General features: G+C 52.9%; 1 protein-coding gene across 7 annotated transcripts in view; it reads left to right on the top strand.

Moving 5' to 3' along the window:
* Positions 1–4,535: 4,535 nt before the first annotated feature.
* ZFR2 (zinc finger RNA binding protein 2) overlaps positions 4,536–18,596 on the top strand; it is a 41,379-nt gene continuing 27,318 nt past the window's right edge. For all 7 annotated transcript variants that reach the window (XM_045043726.1, XM_023243787.2, XM_023243792.2 and 4 more), the window contains exon 1: positions 4,536–4,655. In XM_045043726.1, the coding sequence (XP_044899661.1) occupies positions 4,603–4,655 (53 nt within the window). In that variant the 5' untranslated portion in view covers positions 4,536–4,602. The remainder of the gene's footprint in view (positions 4,656–18,596) is intronic.

The raw sequence follows: 18,596 nt of genomic DNA, 5'->3' as shown, positions 1-18,596 counted from the left end.
CCTCAGAGAGGCCTTCCCTAACCACCCCTACTTTGCCCCCCAATTCATCACCCCATTCCACTGCCCAGTCTGATTTTTTTTTTTAGTACGTACATTAGTATAATTCCCCCACAGCACTTACCACTATTTGAAACTGTCTACTTATTTTTTGTTTGTTTGTTTATTCTCTGACTCCCTAGCTAGAATGTACAATTCAAGATAAATGAGACTTGGGTGGTCTTGTACCCTGCTGTGTTCTCTGCAGAGGTCAGCAGCACCTGGCACAAAGGGGAGGTCCAGGACATGCAGGTACAACGTGTCGATGTCGGCTCCCCCCGCCCCGTGGATACCAGACAACACTCTACTCACCTTGCTGCCAAAGTCACTGCATCAGGGTCTGTGCCCCTCCAAGCCAAAGGCGGAAAGGCACGGCCCCACAGCAGGGGATGAGAGCCTGGAGCCTGAAGCTCGAGATCCATCGGACTTTATGCGCCCTGGCTGGAGGAAGTGGAGCCCTGGGAAGAGACGCGTGTGTTAATTCAGTGGGAAATCCAGGCCAGTCCTCGTGCTGGGCACTGGGGTCCAGCGTGTGAATGAGAAAGACTTCGCTTTTGTCGAACTCCCATTTGGAGAAACAGATGGGCAAAGGAGTCTGGGCTGATTTAGAGACATCTTTGGAGCAGAGTGGCTTGGGGGAGGGTGCATGGGAAGACGTTCAGGGGCAGAGGGTGGGCAGTGACGATGTGAGTTGGGCCCTGAGAAGTGAGTAGGAGTTGGATGGATGAAGGAGCTGGAGAAAAACAATCTGGGCAGAACGGCGTTTGCAAAGCGACCTCCCCTCCCTCACGAGAGCGCGCGGGGAGCTGTCCGTGGTGCTGTGGCCGCCGCCAAAGAGCCGGCGCGTGAACCCAGCTTGTCTGGTTTACTTTTCACCGTGGTTAAAATACGCATACAGAACATAAAGCTTGCCATTCCGATAATTTTTAAGCGTGAAATTCGGTGGCATCAATTACATTCACCATGTGCAACCATCATCACAATCCATCTCTGTAACTTTTCCATCTTCCCAAACTGAAACTCTGTCCCCATTAAATACTAACTCACCTTCCCCGTTAGCCATTCCCCCATAAGGTAAGCTTTTTTTTTTTTTAAAAAGTTTTTTTTTAATGTTTATTTATTTTTGAGACAGAGAGAGACAGCGCATGAACGAGGGAGGGTCAGAAAGAGGGAGACACAGAACCTGAAACAGGCTCCAGGATCTGAGTTGTCAGCATAGAGCCTGACGCGGGGCTCAAACTCACGGTCTGCGAGATCATGACCTGAGCCGAAGTCAGCCACTTAACCAACTGAGCCACCCAGGAGCCCCAAGGTAAACTTTTTGAGATCAGAGATGTTGCACTTTGTCACTGCTATCTCTCAGATCCCTAGCCAGTGGTTCTCACGGGAGGGCGGGGATTCTGTCCCCCATGGGAGGTTTGGTGATGTCTGGGAACATTTTTGGTTTTCATGACTTGGGGGATGGAGACGGTACTGACATTGAGTGTGTGAGACCAGAGATCCTGTTCAGCACCCTACAAGGCACATGACAACTCCCCACGACAGAGAATTACCTGGCCCTAAACATCACCAGTGTGGGGTGAGGATAACTCCCGAAACGTAGTCACATGCCATTATACTGAATCGAGGCAATGAAATTGCTAACGCTCCGGGGTGCCTGGGTGGCTCAGTCAGTTAAGCGTCTGACTTCGGCTCAGGTCATGATCTCATGGTTTGTGGGCTCAAGCCCCACGCTGGGTTCTGTGCTGACAGCTCGGAGCCTGGAGCCTGCTTCGGATTCTGTGTCTCCCTCTCTCTCTGTTCCTCCCCCACTTGTGCTCTGTCTCTGTCTCTCAAAAATAAATAAAAATGTAAAAAAAAAATTAAAACATGTTAAAAAAATTGCTAACGCTCCTTGAGTGTCATTTTCCTGATTTGCAAAGGGGATTGATTAATCACGGACATTCAATCCTCATTATTAGTTGTTTCCGTATTTGTGAATTTGCCTACTGGCTGAAGTTTAGTGGCAACATTTGTAAGACTCAAATCAATACTCATGGTGCCTTCAGGGTCATTTGCAGACAAGGAAGTGCGATGAGAAATTTGAGTGCTGGTTGTACATGTTCCCGGGTGAGTTCGAACAAGGCACCATTTTGCCTTCTGATTCCAGCCCAGATTGTAAACTGCCCATTTCGGGATTCATTTAGCACCATGATTTTTGTGCTTTACGTTGGTGGTTTTGCTGTTTATAGTGGCCCCCGTGCACGGTCCTGAAGGGCTGTCTAGCGTTTCCAAGCACAAGAAGGTCAGGATGCACCTTGCGGTGAAAATAAGAGTGTTAGTTAAGCTTCAGTCGGGCATGAGTTACAGTGCTGTTGGCTGTTCGTGATCAGTAACGTATATTAAATAAGATGCCTTTGGACAGAAGCACACAGAACACAAGGTTATGTTTTTGATCCGTTGATGAAAAATAGTGTGAGCAGAGGCTTGCAGGAACCCACTCAAGTGTCTCCCCAGGAGTGGGGCTTTGGGATTCCCTATTCTAGGGCTTGGGGCCACTTTATAGGACAAGGCTGCTGCCAATAATGAGAATCAACTCTATCTACTTCTGAAGGCTATGTAGGGATAGATAAGATTGTGCATGCAAAAAGCATTGAACACAATGCTTGTAGTAAATAACAGGAGGGAAAAAAAGATATTATGTAACCCAGCGAAAACATTGAAACAGACCTGCTTTTGTATAAAGCACGTAGCCTTTGTTACCTAGCTAGAGCTGCAGGGAATTGGAGGAAAGCGGTGTGTAATTACCACTCTGAGCGTTAGCCAGGGCATGGTGGGAGGGCTGCTTTTGCCAGACCCTGTAGATTGTTTCTGGTGGCCACACATGGTCATGAAGACACGAAGGGAAGAATGCCATCCACTAAATCACCATACGGCTTTCCTCGGCACCCTGGGCTTGCCATGGTTTCTGTCCAAGAATTAACTAGCCCTGCGCCTGCTTCATAGAAAGGAGGAAAGGAACCCCATCCCACCAGAGTTGGTGAATGTATTTTTCTAATTAATTTTTAAAATATTGAAATAATTGTAGATTCACATGCACTAAGAAATAACAGAAAGATCCTGTGTACCCGTTCCCCCAATTTACCCAACGGTAAAATCTTACACAAGTATGGTACAATATCACTATTGCTTTCCATACAGTTGAGATCCAGGACATTTTCTCACCACAGGATACCTCCTGTTGTCCTTCTATAGAGGTTCCTTCTATAATGCCCGTATCCTCCCCTGCCATTTCTTTAACCCTAGACATCACAAATATGTTCTCCATTTCTGTAACTTTGATGGTTTAAGAGTTTTGAATGGAATCATGAGTGTGTAAAACATGGAACCCTTTTGCATTGGCTTTTCCTATAATTCTCTACAGCTTCATCCAAGTTGTGTGCATCAGGAGTTTATTCCTTTTTGTTGCTAAGTAGTGCTCCATCATACAAAATGCACAGAACAGGTAAACCTGTAGAGACAAAAAGCAAACTGGTGGTTGCCAGCAGCTGGGAGATTGAGAAGTGCCTGTTGATGGAGACAGGGTTTCTACTTGGGGTGATGAAAATGTTCTGGAATTACACAGTGGCGATGGTCACGCAATCGCGTACATGTACTAAAAACCATTGAGCAGCACACTTTAAATGGGTACGTGAATTCTATCTCGGTAAAGCTGTTATTAACCAAAAAAGCACCCTAACTGTAGTTCATAGTTTGTAAGGGCTGCAGAGGACGGGCACCAAGGAGTTTTGTTCACTGTTGCGTCCCCCAAGGTGGCCAGGCTTGGCCAAGAAATCTCTCTCAAAATGACTTCCACTTAGAATAGGGTTTCTCAGCCTGGGCACTGGTGACTTTGGATCCAGGTCGTTCCGTGTGGGGCGTTCGGGGCGATGTGGAGGCTGAGCAGCATCCCTGGCCCCCACCCACTCGATGCCAGGAGCCCCCCAGTGTGACAATCACAGATGTCCCTAGACACCGTCCAGTGTCCCCTGGGGGCAAACCCCTCTGGTCGGGAACCACTAGTTTAGGGTCACCAAATTTTAAGGTCCCACGAAAGGCTGCCCACCAGCGGGTCCCGAAGGACAAGCAGGACTTGGCTGTATCCATAGGGCCACATGTACCCCAGCCAGAGCGGTCAGCGGAACTCCCAAACTCACCCCAGTGGGACACAAAGTATAAGGCACTTCAGGCTCGCGTTCAGGGCGGGTCTTGGGGTGCCAGGCAGGGACCCCCAAAGCGGAAGAAGGGCTGAAAGGAGGGCAGGGCTCCGGGAAGAGGCGGGGCTGGAGGCAGAGTCCCCGGAAGCTGAGCTGCCGGAGGGAAGGCGGGGCCCCGGGAAGGGGCGGGGCTGGAGGCGGAGACAGCCCGCGGACGCAATGGGACGCAACGGGAAGCGAGGCGGCGCGAGCTTCGCGCGGGGGGGCGGGGCCTGGGGCGCGTGGCGGCGCGCGAGCGGCACGCGGCCTGGGGGCGGGGCCCAGGGACGTCACCGCCGGCGGCTCCTCCCCTCGCGCCTCGGGGCGGCTCGCGCGCCCCAGAGACGCGAAGATGGCGGCGAGTGACTGCTCCGGTTTCGCGCGCGGCGCCGGCCCTCCGTACAGGTAACGGGCCCCCGCGCCGCCCGCGCCGCCGGCCCGACTCCGGCCCCGGGGAAGCCGCGCGCCGACCGCAGCCAGGCGGGACACGGGCGGGGAGGCCTGCGCCAGCTGAGATGGCCGCGCAGCCGCGGACCCGTGTCTGTCAGGGGAGAGCGGCGGGCCAGTCGGGGCACGGACACCGCGCCGGGCCTGACGTGGGGAGGGCAGCGGGCCCTGAGGCCGGCAGAGAAGCCCGGGCGGGGAGGGGACCCGTCCGGGCGTGGCAGGGGGCAGAGCTGGACCCCTGGGGACCGGGACGGGGACCGGGACGGAGGCCGGGGAGGGTCCTGAGGGCTGCGGGGGAGGGGGCGGGGGGGCGGGAACTGATGCGCCTTGCGGGCGCGGAGCCGGGCAGGGGGTGGAGCGGGGACCTTGGCGGAGGAGTCGGGAGTGGACGTGGAGACTTGATTTACGAGCGAACAGACCCGGGAGGGCACCTGGAGGGGCAGGGGGGGTGGGGTTTGGGGGTACTGACCCCTGACGGGGGAGGGGTGACCGGAGGGAGGGGCGGAGACATTGGCGAGGGGGTTGAGGCCTGATTGGGTCAGGGGAGATTTGGGGGGGGGGCAGACTTGGGGGCAGTCCTGAGACCCAATAGAAGGGTGGGGACGAGGGGCTTCCCGGGGAGGGGAACAGTAAGGGGGGGGGGTAGAGGATCCCGAGACCTTAAAAAAAATCCGTGGAGTAGGTGTTTGCGTATTTACGGTCTGGTAAAGTACAGACACCCACGGATTGGGGGGCTGGGGGGGAGGAGCCAAGAGAGGCGGGGGGGCAGGGATAGGAAGCAGCCCAGGGAAGGCGGGATCTGCAGGTCGAAGCGCGTGGGGTGTGCTGTACCCCAAGTGTACACGTATGCTCCGCACGCCCTTCTCCAAGGCCTTTCCTTGCAGCATCTCTGCCGTCTCGTGCCTCAGCCTGACACTCGCGACCCGAGACCCGAGACCCGGGGCTGCCCCCCCCCCCCCCCCAGCCCATCCTTTTCATTGTGTCGGCTTCCGCTCTCGGCCTGCTGAAGCTCCTGGGCCAGTTTCTCCCAGATCCCGAGGAAGCGAGGGTGCACACCGCCCCCTAGGCCCCCCAGAGACCCGTGTGCGCTGCACTGGGGGCCTTGCTGCAGCGTTCGGTTTCGGCTGGTTGAAAGCAGAGGGGTGGACGGTTAGGGCCGACCCCCCAACCCCGTCGTCGCGACGCTGCTGCGTTCTTTCCTCTGGGATCACACGGAAACAGCGCCGGGCTTGGGAACGAGGGCTGCGGAAATAAGGGTGGGCGTGCTCCCCGTGTCTTCCGCCCTGGGAGCGACTTGTGGGGTGTGGGGTGGCCAGTCGTGGATGTCCTGCCGGCGCGGGGATGCACGCTGTTTCCTGCAGCCGAGTCTCATTTCGGTCCGTCCGTCCTTGCTTCCGTCACCCATGGGCAGGACTCCACTGGCCCCCCCAGGCTGCTGGAGGCGCCCGCTTTTGCAAGGGCATCACCCTCTGCCTGCTGGCCAGCGACTCCTTTCTTTTCTTCCTCGCTCGTTCCTGTTTCTTTCTCCAGTGCGTCCCTGGGTCACGAGTGGGAAGTCCCTTGAATGTTACGTTTTCTGTTGACTTTACCTTCCAGAGGAGAAATGGGCTATTTACGTGGTTAAAATTGGTAATTGCCAGGCTTCAGCAGATGTTTGTCATTTATTTTTTTTTTACTTTTTATTAAAAAAAATTTTTTTTTTAACGTTTATTTATTTTTGGGACAGAGAGAGACAGAGCATGAATGGGAGAGGGTCAGAGAGAGAGGGAGACACAGAATCGGAAACAGGCTCCAGGCTCTGAGCCATCAGCCCAGAGCCTGACGCGGGGCTCGAACCCACAAACTGTGAGGTCATGACCTGAGCCGACGTCTGACGCTCAACCAACGGAGCCACCCAGGTGCCCCAAATATGTTACTCTTTAAGAAAAGATGGGGCGCCTGGGTGGCGCAGTCGGTTAAGCGTCCGACTTCAGCCAGGTCACGATCTCGCGGTCCGTGAGTTCGAGCCCCGCGTCGGGCTCTGGGCTGACAGCTCAGAGCCTGGAGCCTGTTTTGGATTCTGTGTCTCCCTCTCCCTCTCTGACCCTCCCCTGTTCATGTTCTGTCTCTCTCTGTCTCAAAAATAAATAAACGTTAAAAAAAAAATTTAAAAAAAAGCAAAATGTTTAAAAAAAAGAAAAAATAAATAAACATTAAAAAGAGGGGCGCCTGGGTGGCACAGTCGGTTAAGCGTCCGACTTCAGCTCAGGTCACGATCTCGCAGTCCGTGAGTTCGAAACCCCGCCTCCGGCTCTGGGCTGATGGCTCAGAGCCTGGAGCCTGTTTCCGGTTCTGTGTCTCCCTCTCTCTCTGCCCCTCCCCCGTTCATGCTCTGTCTCTCTCTGTCTCAAAAATAAATAAACGTTAAAAAAAAAATTTAAGAAAAGAGTAGGGGCGCCTGGCTGGCTCAGTGGGTGGAGCATATGATTCTTGATCTCAGGGTTGAGCCTCCCGTTGGAAATAGAGATTGCTTACAAAAATAAATTATTAGAAAAAAGAGTGTAAATTTAACAAACTGAAACGTGGGGATCATAATGAAAGAAATTCCAGTCTCACAAAATCTTGAAAAGAGACCACCTGCGTTATCTGAATGACTTCAAGTTAACTACACATTTTCTTTTGGGGCAAATGGCTTTTGTTCAGACCCTTCAGCTGCTTTTAGAGTATGTATTTCTTAGGTAATGTGCCACGGATAAACTAATTAGATATTGGGAGTGCCTGCCAACTTTACGGTAGCTTTTGGACGACAGAATTTACGAAGCCCTTTTTACAAATTGCCAAAGTGAAGACCACAGTTTTTAGAGGAGTTTTGGGTAAGTTTTCTTGCCTTTTAAACTTGATAACCATAGCCCCCGGGTGGGAATATTCCTTATGTCGTCCGTTCTTAGGGTTGGGATCTGAACTTTTTGAATTGGTGGTCAGTAGGAATTGGACGCACGTTCACTTTTGAAGGTATACGAAAAACTCAAGTTACCTGTTGATATGATGATTTCCGTTGATTGGATATTATGTGGTCTTTTAAATCTTCTAAGGTTTTGTTAGAGTTAGAGCCGCAGAGACCCACAGTGAAGGATTAATCCCACGTGGAAAATTGAGTTTGGCAGTGCTTTTCATTAGCCCCGAGTGCAGCTTTCAGTGCGAGCCGTTCAAGAACTCCAGCTAAGTTCTGCGTGGCTTTAAATCACTTGGCTGGTGGAAACGTCTAGAACTCCGAGCTGTATGCTGGCGGTCCATCCCAGTGGAACGGGACAGGCTGTAACAACACCTCCGTTGTCACATTTCCCTCTTCGTTCAGCGGCTTTGTGAACGTCCCACCTGTGCAGTACGCCGGCTACCTCTGCCTTCCCGTTCTCGTTAAGTCTAAATAAGACGGCTGCTGGATTTGGGGTAAAGCTTGGTTTCTCACCAAGAGAAGCTTGCGGTGTACATTTTAATCGGCCGGATTCCTTCATCTGGAATGCAGCATGTTTGATGGGTGGGCCCCCATCCAGGCCGGTTAGTGATGATAAAAATGCTGGTTATCAGCTCTTGAATCCTGTAAGTCCAGGCGCTTGATTGCTCAGGGGATCCTCGCAGAAATCCTTTGAGCTAGTTACTACGGCGGCTGTGTTGTGGATGAGGACAATGAGGCTCCGGGCGCACTGACTGGTGTGGGGTCCCCGTGGTGGTAAGTGGTGGGGTCCAGCTAGGGATGCAGGCTGCCTGGCTCCCAGGCCGTGCCTTGGCCCCACGGTGGGGTGTGCTGAACCCCGGAGTGATTGTGGTGGCAGAGCCCAGCCTCGCGGTGAGACCTGCCGGCAGAGACCAGGTTACTGCCATTCTTTACGCTCGCTGGCCTGGATCCTGTCCCCCTCGTTTGGGTCCCCGTCAGATTGCGGTGTGGGGCCAGATTCTTCGGATCTTAAAAAACTACCGTCCCCGGAACGTGGAAGCCGAGGGAGTGTCTGGCCTGGTGCCACCAGGATGGCAACGACACCCCAACCTGTTTCTCTCCAAAATCTCTCCCAGAGGCAACACGTGGCTTGGGAAAGGCAGCGGAGCCCACGCCAACCGTGGAGAGCCGCGCAGGCAGCCCCAGTGCCGGCAGACGGAAGGTCGCGCCCGCTCCGGAGCCCCTTGCTCCGTCCGGTGTGGCCGCAGCCAGATTCGGAGCAGTCTCTGTCATGTGCATGTCCGGCCTGCCTCCGTCGTCTGCCCCTCTGCCCCTCGTGGGTCTCCACACGCTCCAGAGTAAACCTGACCCACCACCTGTCTCCTGAGCTTGGGTCCAAGGGGCACAGGCTGCCAGGGAGACTCTGGCGTCGCTGCCTCAGGGGCCAGTGGGACTCCTGCCACCGTGTCCAGAAGCAGGGCTGCGTTAGACATCGGGGGAGTGGGGCCCGGGGAGGGGAGGGCCTCCAGCCCAGTTTGGAGCGGTCCTGACAAAAGTCTTCACTTGAGCAGCACCTTCTAGTTACTCCCAGGTGGGCTTGATGGGCCCTGGAACAGCACGGCAGGTGGACCTTCCTGTCAGATGTGGTTACTGTCGCCTTTTTAAAGGCCCATCTCGGTGAGGCTGAGATACACGGTAGGGACCTGCTGAAAGAGGTACTTGGACGTCTGTTGTCGTTCAGAGAGCGCGTGCGTGTGCAGGGGAGGGGCAGAGGGAGGGAGAATCGTTTTTTCTTTTTTACGTTTATTTATTTTGAGAGAGCGCATGAACAGGGGAGGGACAGAGAGAGGGACGGAGAGAGAGAATCCCAAGCAGGCTCCACACTGTCAGCACAGAGCCCGATGAGGGGCTCAGACTCAGGAACCGCGAGATCGTGACCTGAGCCGAATCAAGAGTCAGATGCTCAACCGACTGAGCCGCCCAGGCCTCCTCTTTTACGCTTTTTGCGTGTCTTTTCTGTGTCGGTGACACTGTAAATCGGGAGCGTGCTGTTTACTTGTGGAATATTCTTTAGAATCTTGGTAGGAAGAGGTTTGGCACCACCCACGGTCCAGTGGGTTGGTAACTGCTCCCTAGTTATGTCCCTTCTACAAGCGTGTCTGCCACCAGCGGGGAACTGAATTTCTCCGCCTTCTCTTTTTCTGACGATACTTGTGTCATATGATAATTTTAAGGTTGCTGGATATCTTTTAGCTGGAAACTTCATTTGTAAATATTTGGGGAAATGGGACTTTTTTGGGGGGGGGGTAGGTATTTTGCTATGGGCATTTTCCCCTCCAAAGGTAAACTGCGTTTGCGGCACTCACTATCCATATGCTTTTGTAAATTAGCGTATCCCGGGTCACTTATTTGTTTGTTAAGAATCGAGAATTGTTCTGCTTTGATTCTGTAGCATTTTGTATTTTGGAAACTCCGTTCTGGCGACAGGTTAACTCCTCGCTGAGTTTTGCTCTCTGGAAGCAAAATGAGCCATCACATCTAAGAGCCTCACAGTGAATGTTTTTAAGAAGCCAGTGGCTTCTTCTCAACGTAAATGTCATTGAGACATTGCTTGAATCCAGGGTTGGTAGGTGGATGTCTGTTGTACTTGCCCAGGAGGACGTCAGATTGGCTGTCTAGTCCTGCCTCCCCCTGTTGACACGGGGTGCATGGGTCGGACCAGTGTAGACGTGGCCGTGCAGGTTCTTCCACAGCAAGAGAGGGCTGGAGCCACAGATGACCCCTGGCCAGTCCCCAAACATTGGCCTTTCGTCACTGTGGCCCCCAGCAGTAGAGTGGTGTGGCCATCTGAACCCTGGTTGGACTTTGTTTCACTTGCGCTGCTTCTGGGAGGACCCAGCAGAGTATCGTCAGGATGGCGTTCTTGAGCACCTGACTGAAGAGCTAACCACACAGCCACCCTCCACGTGGGGACTATGTTCCTTTGCAGAAGGGATGGAAGTGAATTCCGGGAGCTGCACTGCCAGGCACAGAATCCAGCTCACCCTGGAGGCTGGGGAAGCTCCTGTCACCGGTCCCTGGAGTCCCTGCCTCAGGAACGTTGAGCAGCCCAGTGGCCCTGCCTTGAGGAGCCACGCTGGCCCTGATTTGGAGCCGGAGACGCTTGACCACAGTTTAAAGAAGTTGGGGGTTGGGGAATGAAATCCTCTCATCTTCTCAAGAGCCCAAGGATTTAGCTTATGAAACCCCTTTCCAGGACGGTGAGATGTTTTCCGGGGGTATCTGGATCTGAAATGGACATTTCACATCGAGAAGGCACATAAGGCTTTCATAATTAAAAAAAAAAATCTGCTAAAAATCAGAATCGTGGGGCACCTGGCAGGCTCATTCAGTAGAGCATGCAACTCTTAATCTCCGGGTCTTGAGTTCAAGCCCCGTGTTGGGTGTGGAAGTTACTTAAATAAACTTTTAAAAAGTTAAGAAGATGGGGCGCCTGGGTGGCTCAGTCGGTTAAGCGTCCGGCTTCGGCTCACGTCACGATCTCGCGGTCCGTGAGTTCGAGCCCCGCGTCGGGCTCTGGGCTGATGGCTCAGAGCCTGGAGCCTGTGTCCGATTCTGTGTCTCCCTTTCTCTCTGCCCCTCCCCCGTTCATGCTCTGTCTCTCTCTGTCCCAAAAATAAATAAACATTAAAAAAAAAATTAAAAAAAAGTTAAGAAGATACAAAATCTTAAAAAAAAATCAGAATTGTTATGGGTGTGAACGTATACAATGTGTTACATGTTTTGAATATAAAAACCTCGCGAACCAAGGTGCCAAATGAAATCATCCCTGTTCACATATGTGTGTACGCGTAAAGTAATTGAGTGTGATCTTACGGACAATAAAACAGACTTGGAAATGTCCTTCCTGATGAATGTCTTTCATGACCATATCAGCCAGCGTTGGGTGTCGGGGTTCACAATGCACCGTCTCACTCTGAATGTTATCCAACCCCGCGAGAAGTCACAGATGCACGTGGAAAACCGCACCCAGGTCAGGGTGCCGGAGCCCAGTTTTCTCTCTGTGGCACTACAGGATGGGAGATCTTTGACGTTGAGAGTTCCAGCTGCGTGGCCCTCGGATTTAATCTCAGTCGGGCTTAGTTTTTGCCACTTGGGGGAGTGGTAGGAGGGGGGCGACAAATAGGTAAAGACCTTATGTTTTGGGAGGATTTAAAAGGAGGGTACTGAGTGAAGGTTCTCAGCACTGTGACTGCAGGAAAATCTTTTATTCCACTTGATTTTTTCCCTCAGGTTCTGCATGTTTCTGGTTGGTGTGTGTGTGTGTGTGTGTGTGTGTGTGTGTGTGTGTGTGTGTTCCCACTGAGTATGACCCATTGAAAGTGGTGTATAACAGATCACTCGTACAACAACCTCAGGACGACCCTTCGTTACCTGCTGTAGGTTCCTCAGATCACCCTTCTGAATCCGAAGCGAGGTCTGCGCCCCAGGTCCCGTGTGTCTTTTACGGTTGGCCTTTCAGGAGCAAGCAAGAGCGTGTCCCACAGGAGAGAGCCCTGGCTCAGGGAACCTGGCCGCCTCAGACAAATCCGTTACATCCCCAGCCCTCGGTGTCCCCTTCCGTTAGGTGACTGGGCAAAATGGTATCAACGAGTCTGGCCAGGCTTGCATTCTAAAATCTCATCTGGATGATCGCCTCAAAAAAATCCCAACTCTCCAAAACAAACATTTAGACCGAAAAACCACGAGGAGATAGGACCCAGACGAGGATGCCAGCCGGGACTTACTGCTTCTCCCGTGCCAGCAGGTGCCCAGCGCTTCGCCCCCCAGCTTCCAGCCTCTGCTCTTCTCCCTCCTGGGCAGATGGCACCAACCAGGCCCTTGTTATGGCGTCCTCGTGGTGGGGACAGTGGCCTTCAGCCGTGTAGTGCAGTGACACGCCCTTCCTTCGAACGACAGGTGACGTCCAGCTGAAGTGGCACAGAGTTTATTGTCCTGGCTTGAGAGGAGGCTTCACCAAGAGCAGATTTGTGGCTTCTTGTCCCTGTTCCTCAACCACCACTCCCGATCCTTGGTCTCCACCGGGGGTTGAAAAGTGGCTGCCTGTGCACCGTGTTTGTTCTCACGCCTGCTTTCTTCCACCCGAGCGGTGGACCCGTTGCTTGCTTTCTTTGAATTGGTTGCTAGCGTTCCTTCTTTTTTATTTTTATTTTTTAAGTTTATTTATTTGTTGACAGAGAGCGAGCGAGCGAGCGTGAGCGGGGAAGGGGCAAAAGACAATCCCAAACAGCGCGGAACCCAGTGTGGGGCTCAAACTCACAAACTGGGAGGTCATGACCCGAGCCAAAATCAAGAGTCAGCCATTTAACTGACTGAGCCAGCCAGGTGCCCTGGTTGTATTTAAAAATTGGGAGACTTTGGGGCACCTGGCTGGCTCAGTCAGAGAAACATGTGACTTTTGATCTGGTCATGAGCTTGAGCCCCACATTGGGTGTAGAGATTTCTTAAATAAATAAAAACTTAAAGAAAATAGAAATAAATAAAAATTGGGAGAGTTTGCAAAAATCCTGATTTCTAGTCTTGTTAAAATCCGATCTGGCAACCCCAGAATGCGTTTTATGCCCCTGACTGTGCCCGGTGCTATAGCACATGAGCTCCTATTTAATTGTCCCGCCATCTCAAGAGGGGCGTGTTCCCATTTTACAGGCTAGCAAACCAAGGGTAGGAGAGAGTGAGTGACTTGCTCCAGGCCCCAGTGAGCAGAGCCGGGACTGGAAGTCGGGTGGTCTGGCTCTGGTGCCATGCCCATCCCCCCGGGCTGCGGCTCTCCTCCTAGTTCCTAATCTTGAAACCTCTCTGACTCCAACCCAGTCCTCATGCAGAAGCCTCAGCCTCTCTTCGCTGCCATCTGGCTTGAAGGGAATGTCTCATTTGTGCTTGTAGGATTTTAGTCTATGGAGGTGCCTGAGTGAGGACGCAGAGAGGCCCATGCCATGGCAAAAAGAACTTGGTACGGTTCACAAGACAGGGGCCCACAAACGTGTGGCCAACTCGTCTTTGACAAAGCAGGAAAGAAGATCCCATGGAAGGAAGACAGTCGCTTCAGCAAGCGGTGCTGGGAAAACCGGACAGCGACAGGCAGAAGAATGAACCCGGACCACTTTCTCACACCAGACACAAAAATAAACTCGACATGGATGACAGACCTAAACGTAAGACAGGAAGCCATCAAATCAAGGAGAAAGCGGGAAAAACCTCTTTGACCTTGGCCACAGCACCTTCTTACTCAACACGTCTCCGGAGGCAAGGGAAACCAAAGCAAAAATGAACTACTGGGACCTCATCAAAATAAAAAGCTTCTGCACAGCGAAGGAAACAATCGGCAAAAATAAAAGGCAACTGACGGAATGGGAGAAGATATTTGCAAACGACACGTCAGATAAAGGGTTGGTATCCAAAATCTGTGAAGAAGTTATCAAACTCAACACCCAAAAAACAAATAGTCCAGTGAAGAAAGGGGCGAAAGACATGAATAGACACTTCTCCAAAGAAGACCTCCAGATGGCCAACTGACACCTGAAAAAATGCTCAACATCACTCATCATCAGGGAAATACAAATCAAAACCACCATGAGATACCCCCTCACACCTGTCAGAATGGCCAACAGTAACAACTCAGGCAACAATAGATGTTGGCAAGGATGCGGAGAGAGAGGATCTCTTTTGCATTGTTGCTGGGAATGCAAGCTGGTGCAGCCACTCTAGAAAACAGTCTGGAGGTTCCTCAAAAAACTAAAAATAGAACTACCCTACGACCCAGCCATTGCACTACGAGGCATTTATCCACGGGATACAGGTGTGCTGTTTTGAAGGGACACATGCACCCCCGTGTTTATAGCAGCACTATCGACAAGAGCCAAAGTCTGGAAAGAGCCCAAATGTCCATCAATGGATGAATGGATAAAGAAGATGTGGTATGTGTGTGTGTGTGTATATATATATATATATGTGTATATATATATATATATATATATATATATATATACACACACATACACACATACATACAATGGAGTATTACTCGGCAATCAAAAGAATGAAATCTTGCCATTTGCAACTATGTGGATGGAACGGGAGGGTATTATGCCAAGTGAAATTAGTCAGAGAAAGACAGAATACACATGACTTCACTCATATGAGGACTTTAAGAGACAAAACAGATGAACATAAGGGAAGGGAAACAAAAATAATATAAAAACAGGGAAGGGGACAAAACATAAGAGACTCTTAAATATGAAAAACAAACAGGAGGGGTTATGGGAGGGGGGATGGGTTAAATGGATAAGGGACATTAAGGGATTTACTCCTGAAATCATTGTTGTACTATATGCTAACTAACTTGGATGTAAATTTTAAAAATAATAAATTAAAAAAAATACCACACACGTGGCAGAAAAAAGAGAAAAAAAAAACAATGCCCGAGACAGGGGGACATGCCACATCACACAAATTTGCCACTTCACCCCGACGACTGCTTTTTGGTGCACCCGTCCCAGCAGGGACTCTTAACTGGGGCCTGTGAAGCCCAGGGGATCGCAGGCACAATGGCATTTCTAAGGAACCACAGGGGAGGAAGTCCCAGCTTCGCCGGCTTCTTAAAAGGAGCCAGAAAAAAAGCTGTTAGAACTTGGGAGAGGATGAGATGACCAAAGGCCTTCCATGAAGGGGAGCCTGAGGAGTGTGGGGTGCTCTTCCTTTGGACCCGTGGCAAGGGTCTGGGTGGGAGAGGTGAGTCTCTGCTGCCCCGCTGGCTGCTTTTCTGCCCAAGTGCTAGGCCAGTCGCCAGTCCCCAAGCTGTGGTGTCCTCACCCGTGTTTGCGGGTCTGAATTTCCCAGCAGCGCTTTTGACATCGGGGTGGTCACTCTGGGGTGGGCACTGTGGGGTGTGGAGCAGCCTCCCTGGCATCTCACTTCGTGCCAAGAGCACCCCCGGTCGTGACAACCTCAGGTGTCCCCAGCATCACTCCACCTTCCCTAGGGGTGGCATCACCCCAGGGGAGGGCCCTTCCTCTGGATTTCGGCTTCCCTACGGGCCGGGCCTGTGGAGGTTCTTTCCCGTGAGCTGTGTTCCTGCTCACTGGTCTCCTAAGTGTGGCAGATTGGCTGCCAAAATGTCCCTGTCCTTCATTCCTTCTCACGTCCTCACTTGTCGGCCATGACCTGGCAGCTCGTCCCATCTAGAAATGACGTTGGGCTCCCTGGCCCTTGAACCTGGGCTTCCTTGTGCCTTGTCTTGTTAACAGACAGCAGTGGGAGTGATACAGCCGTAGTTGACCCCCCCCCTCCTCCAAATTCTGAACTGAAACCTACTTCCCAGGGTGATGGTATTAGGAGGTGGGGCCTCTGGGGAGGGGTTAGGTCATGAGGGTGCAGCCCCCATGAATGGGATGAGTGCCCTCGCCCCGCCCTCCACGTGAGGACACAGTAAGAAGATGGCAGTGTGTGGTGTGACCCAGCACACCGTCCCTCACTAGACATGGAACCTGCCAGCACCTCGGTCTTGGACTTTGGCCTCTAGAACCTTTGCCCAGGTCCCTGCCACCTCGGGAACGCTGCCGCACGAAGGACCCAAGGCTGGCCCTGGAGGTGGAGGAGCCACAGTGTCCATCCGATAGCCAGCCGCCCTCTAGAAGTAGCCTGCCTGCTTGCCGCCGACCTCAGATGCAAGGCGGCCCAGCCTACGCAGTCACAAGTGAAATAAGCGATTGCTGTTTTTAAAAAAAATTTTTTTTGAATGTTTATTTTTGAAAGAGAGAGAGACAGAGCACAAGTGGGGGGAGAGGCAGAGAGCGAGGCAGAGACCCAGAATCTGCACCAGGCTCCAGACCCTGAGCTGTCGGCACAGAGCCCGATGCTGGGCTCGAACTCAAAAGGTACGAGATCGTGACGCGAGCGGAAGTCATACGCTTCTCCGACTGAGCCGCCCCGGTGCCCCAAGCAATTGCTGTTTTAAGCCAGGAAGCGGCAGACCTTTTGAGTAAATGGCCAGAGAGTAAATACTTCCAGCTTTCCGTGTATCTGAGTTCAGGCTGCTGTAACAAAGCACCGTGGAGGGGGCGGCGTGGCGCCTGTAAGCAGTGGAACACATCCCCCGCTTGTGGAGGCTGGCGTCTGAGGCCAGGGAGCCAGCGGGGCTGGGGACGGGGAAGCGGTCTCCCCTGTGACTCCAGGGCACTCACGAGGGCTCCAACCTCATGACGCCATCTAATCTGAATCCTCCAAAGGCCCTGCCTCTCACGCTGTCGCACGGAGGGGTGGGGTTTCCACATCCAAATTCTGGGACGCAAAGAGTCAGTCCCCGTTCCAGGCTGCACTGTGTCCGTGGCAGCTGCTGGTCTCTAGCCACTGCAGGACAGGACACGAACAGGTGGGTGCGGCCGTGTGCCATTGGGACTTCAGGTGTTGACTCAAATGTGAATTTCACATGATTGTCACGAGTCATGAAACGCCACTCCTTTCACTTCAACCATTTAAAAACGGGAAAACCACTCTGCTGTGGGCCACACAGAAGCAGGCAGTGGGCAGATGTGGCTGTCGCTTGTCAAACCTTGCTTAAAACCCTCTCCTTTCTCCCTATAGCTCTCCACCTGGGCTCTGCCGGGTCTCTCCTGAGAGTGGGTGTGAGATGCGTGTGCCCTCCCTGAGTCCGACGGGGGACCCCACGCTCCCACTTCTTTGTGGGGCTCGCTTAGCGACATAAAAGCAAGGTGGCACCCCATCCTCTCAGACCATAAACACCAACAGGTGTCCTCATGGTGTCGTGGGGTTGTTCAGGATAAGGCGGGCCTAGTGTTCCCTTTCTGGGTCACAGCCAGCACTTTGATCTCTGTCACCAAACATTTACTACCCTTGACTGCTCTGCACAGCCCCACTTTAAGTGTTTGTAGAGCCCCGAAGGAGGAAGGGTGGGTGTGCCAGCCGCCCGGCCGTCAGTGGGAACCGCCCCCCCCGGCCTCTCCCAAGGCCAGAAGAGGCCTTGCAGGGAAGGGTGACTGGGATTTGGGTGGGTGGGGCTCGGATGCAGCCCACCAGGCCGAGAGAAGGGCCAGGTGTGGACAACGAAATGGGAGAGGCGCACAGGGGCTGACAGGAAAACTGTCCTGTGTCCTGAGGGACAGAGGATGTGTGGGGTGACAGGAGGCTGGACGGTGAGCTCGGGGCTCTCAGATGTGAGGCAGAATCTGGGTTTTATGCAGTAAGCAATTAGGAGTCACCAAGAAAATCTCATCACGAGATTTGTCCTGTTTTAGGATGCTCAGGTGGTGCTATGGGCTGAACTGTGCCCCCCCCCACCCCCGCCCAACTCATATGAAGCCCAGCCCCCCATGCGAGTGTGTTTGGAGGTAGGGCCTCTAACGAAGTCATTACAGTTAAGCAAGGACACGGGTGGGTCTAGGGCAGCCATCCTGGCCCCATTCCGTAGGCTGGGCTTGGGGGCAGGTGGTGTGGGACCCGGGCTGGACAGGAAGCCATCACAAGAAGACACATGGAGAAGGTCGCGGAACATACCTTGCAGCATTGCTTTAGCACAGAGACGTTGGAGATAACGTTTGGTGGTTTAAAGAGATGCCCGTGAACTCTCTGATGCTCCTCCCGTCAAAAGTCAGGGCCTGACCCTCTGCCCCGGAGTGTGGGTTAGATGCGGTGATTCACTTCTCACCAGCGGAGTGTGGCAAGAGTTCGGCCGTGCGATCGACTTCTGAGGCTGGGCCATGACAAGTCCAGTTTCGGCCTGGGCGCCCCCACCCCTGGCGTCTCGGTTTTCTCTCTGGCGGAAGCCAGTAGCCGCGTTGTAAGAACACAGTGCTGGGAAGGCCCGCACGGGAGGATCCAAGGCCTCTCGCAAACAGCCAGCACCGAACTGCCAACCGCGTGAGGGAACATCCCAGACGCACAGCCCGCTGCCCCGGCCACGCCTTCAGTGATGC

This window comes from Felis catus, chromosome A2 (genome assembly GCF_018350175.1).
Source record: "Felis catus isolate Fca126 chromosome A2, F.catus_Fca126_mat1.0, whole genome shotgun sequence".
Lineage (NCBI taxonomy): Eukaryota > Metazoa > Chordata > Mammalia > Carnivora > Felidae > Felis > Felis catus.
Note: the sequence above shows the minus strand (reverse complement) of the source record. Positions and strands in the feature narration are given on the sequence as shown.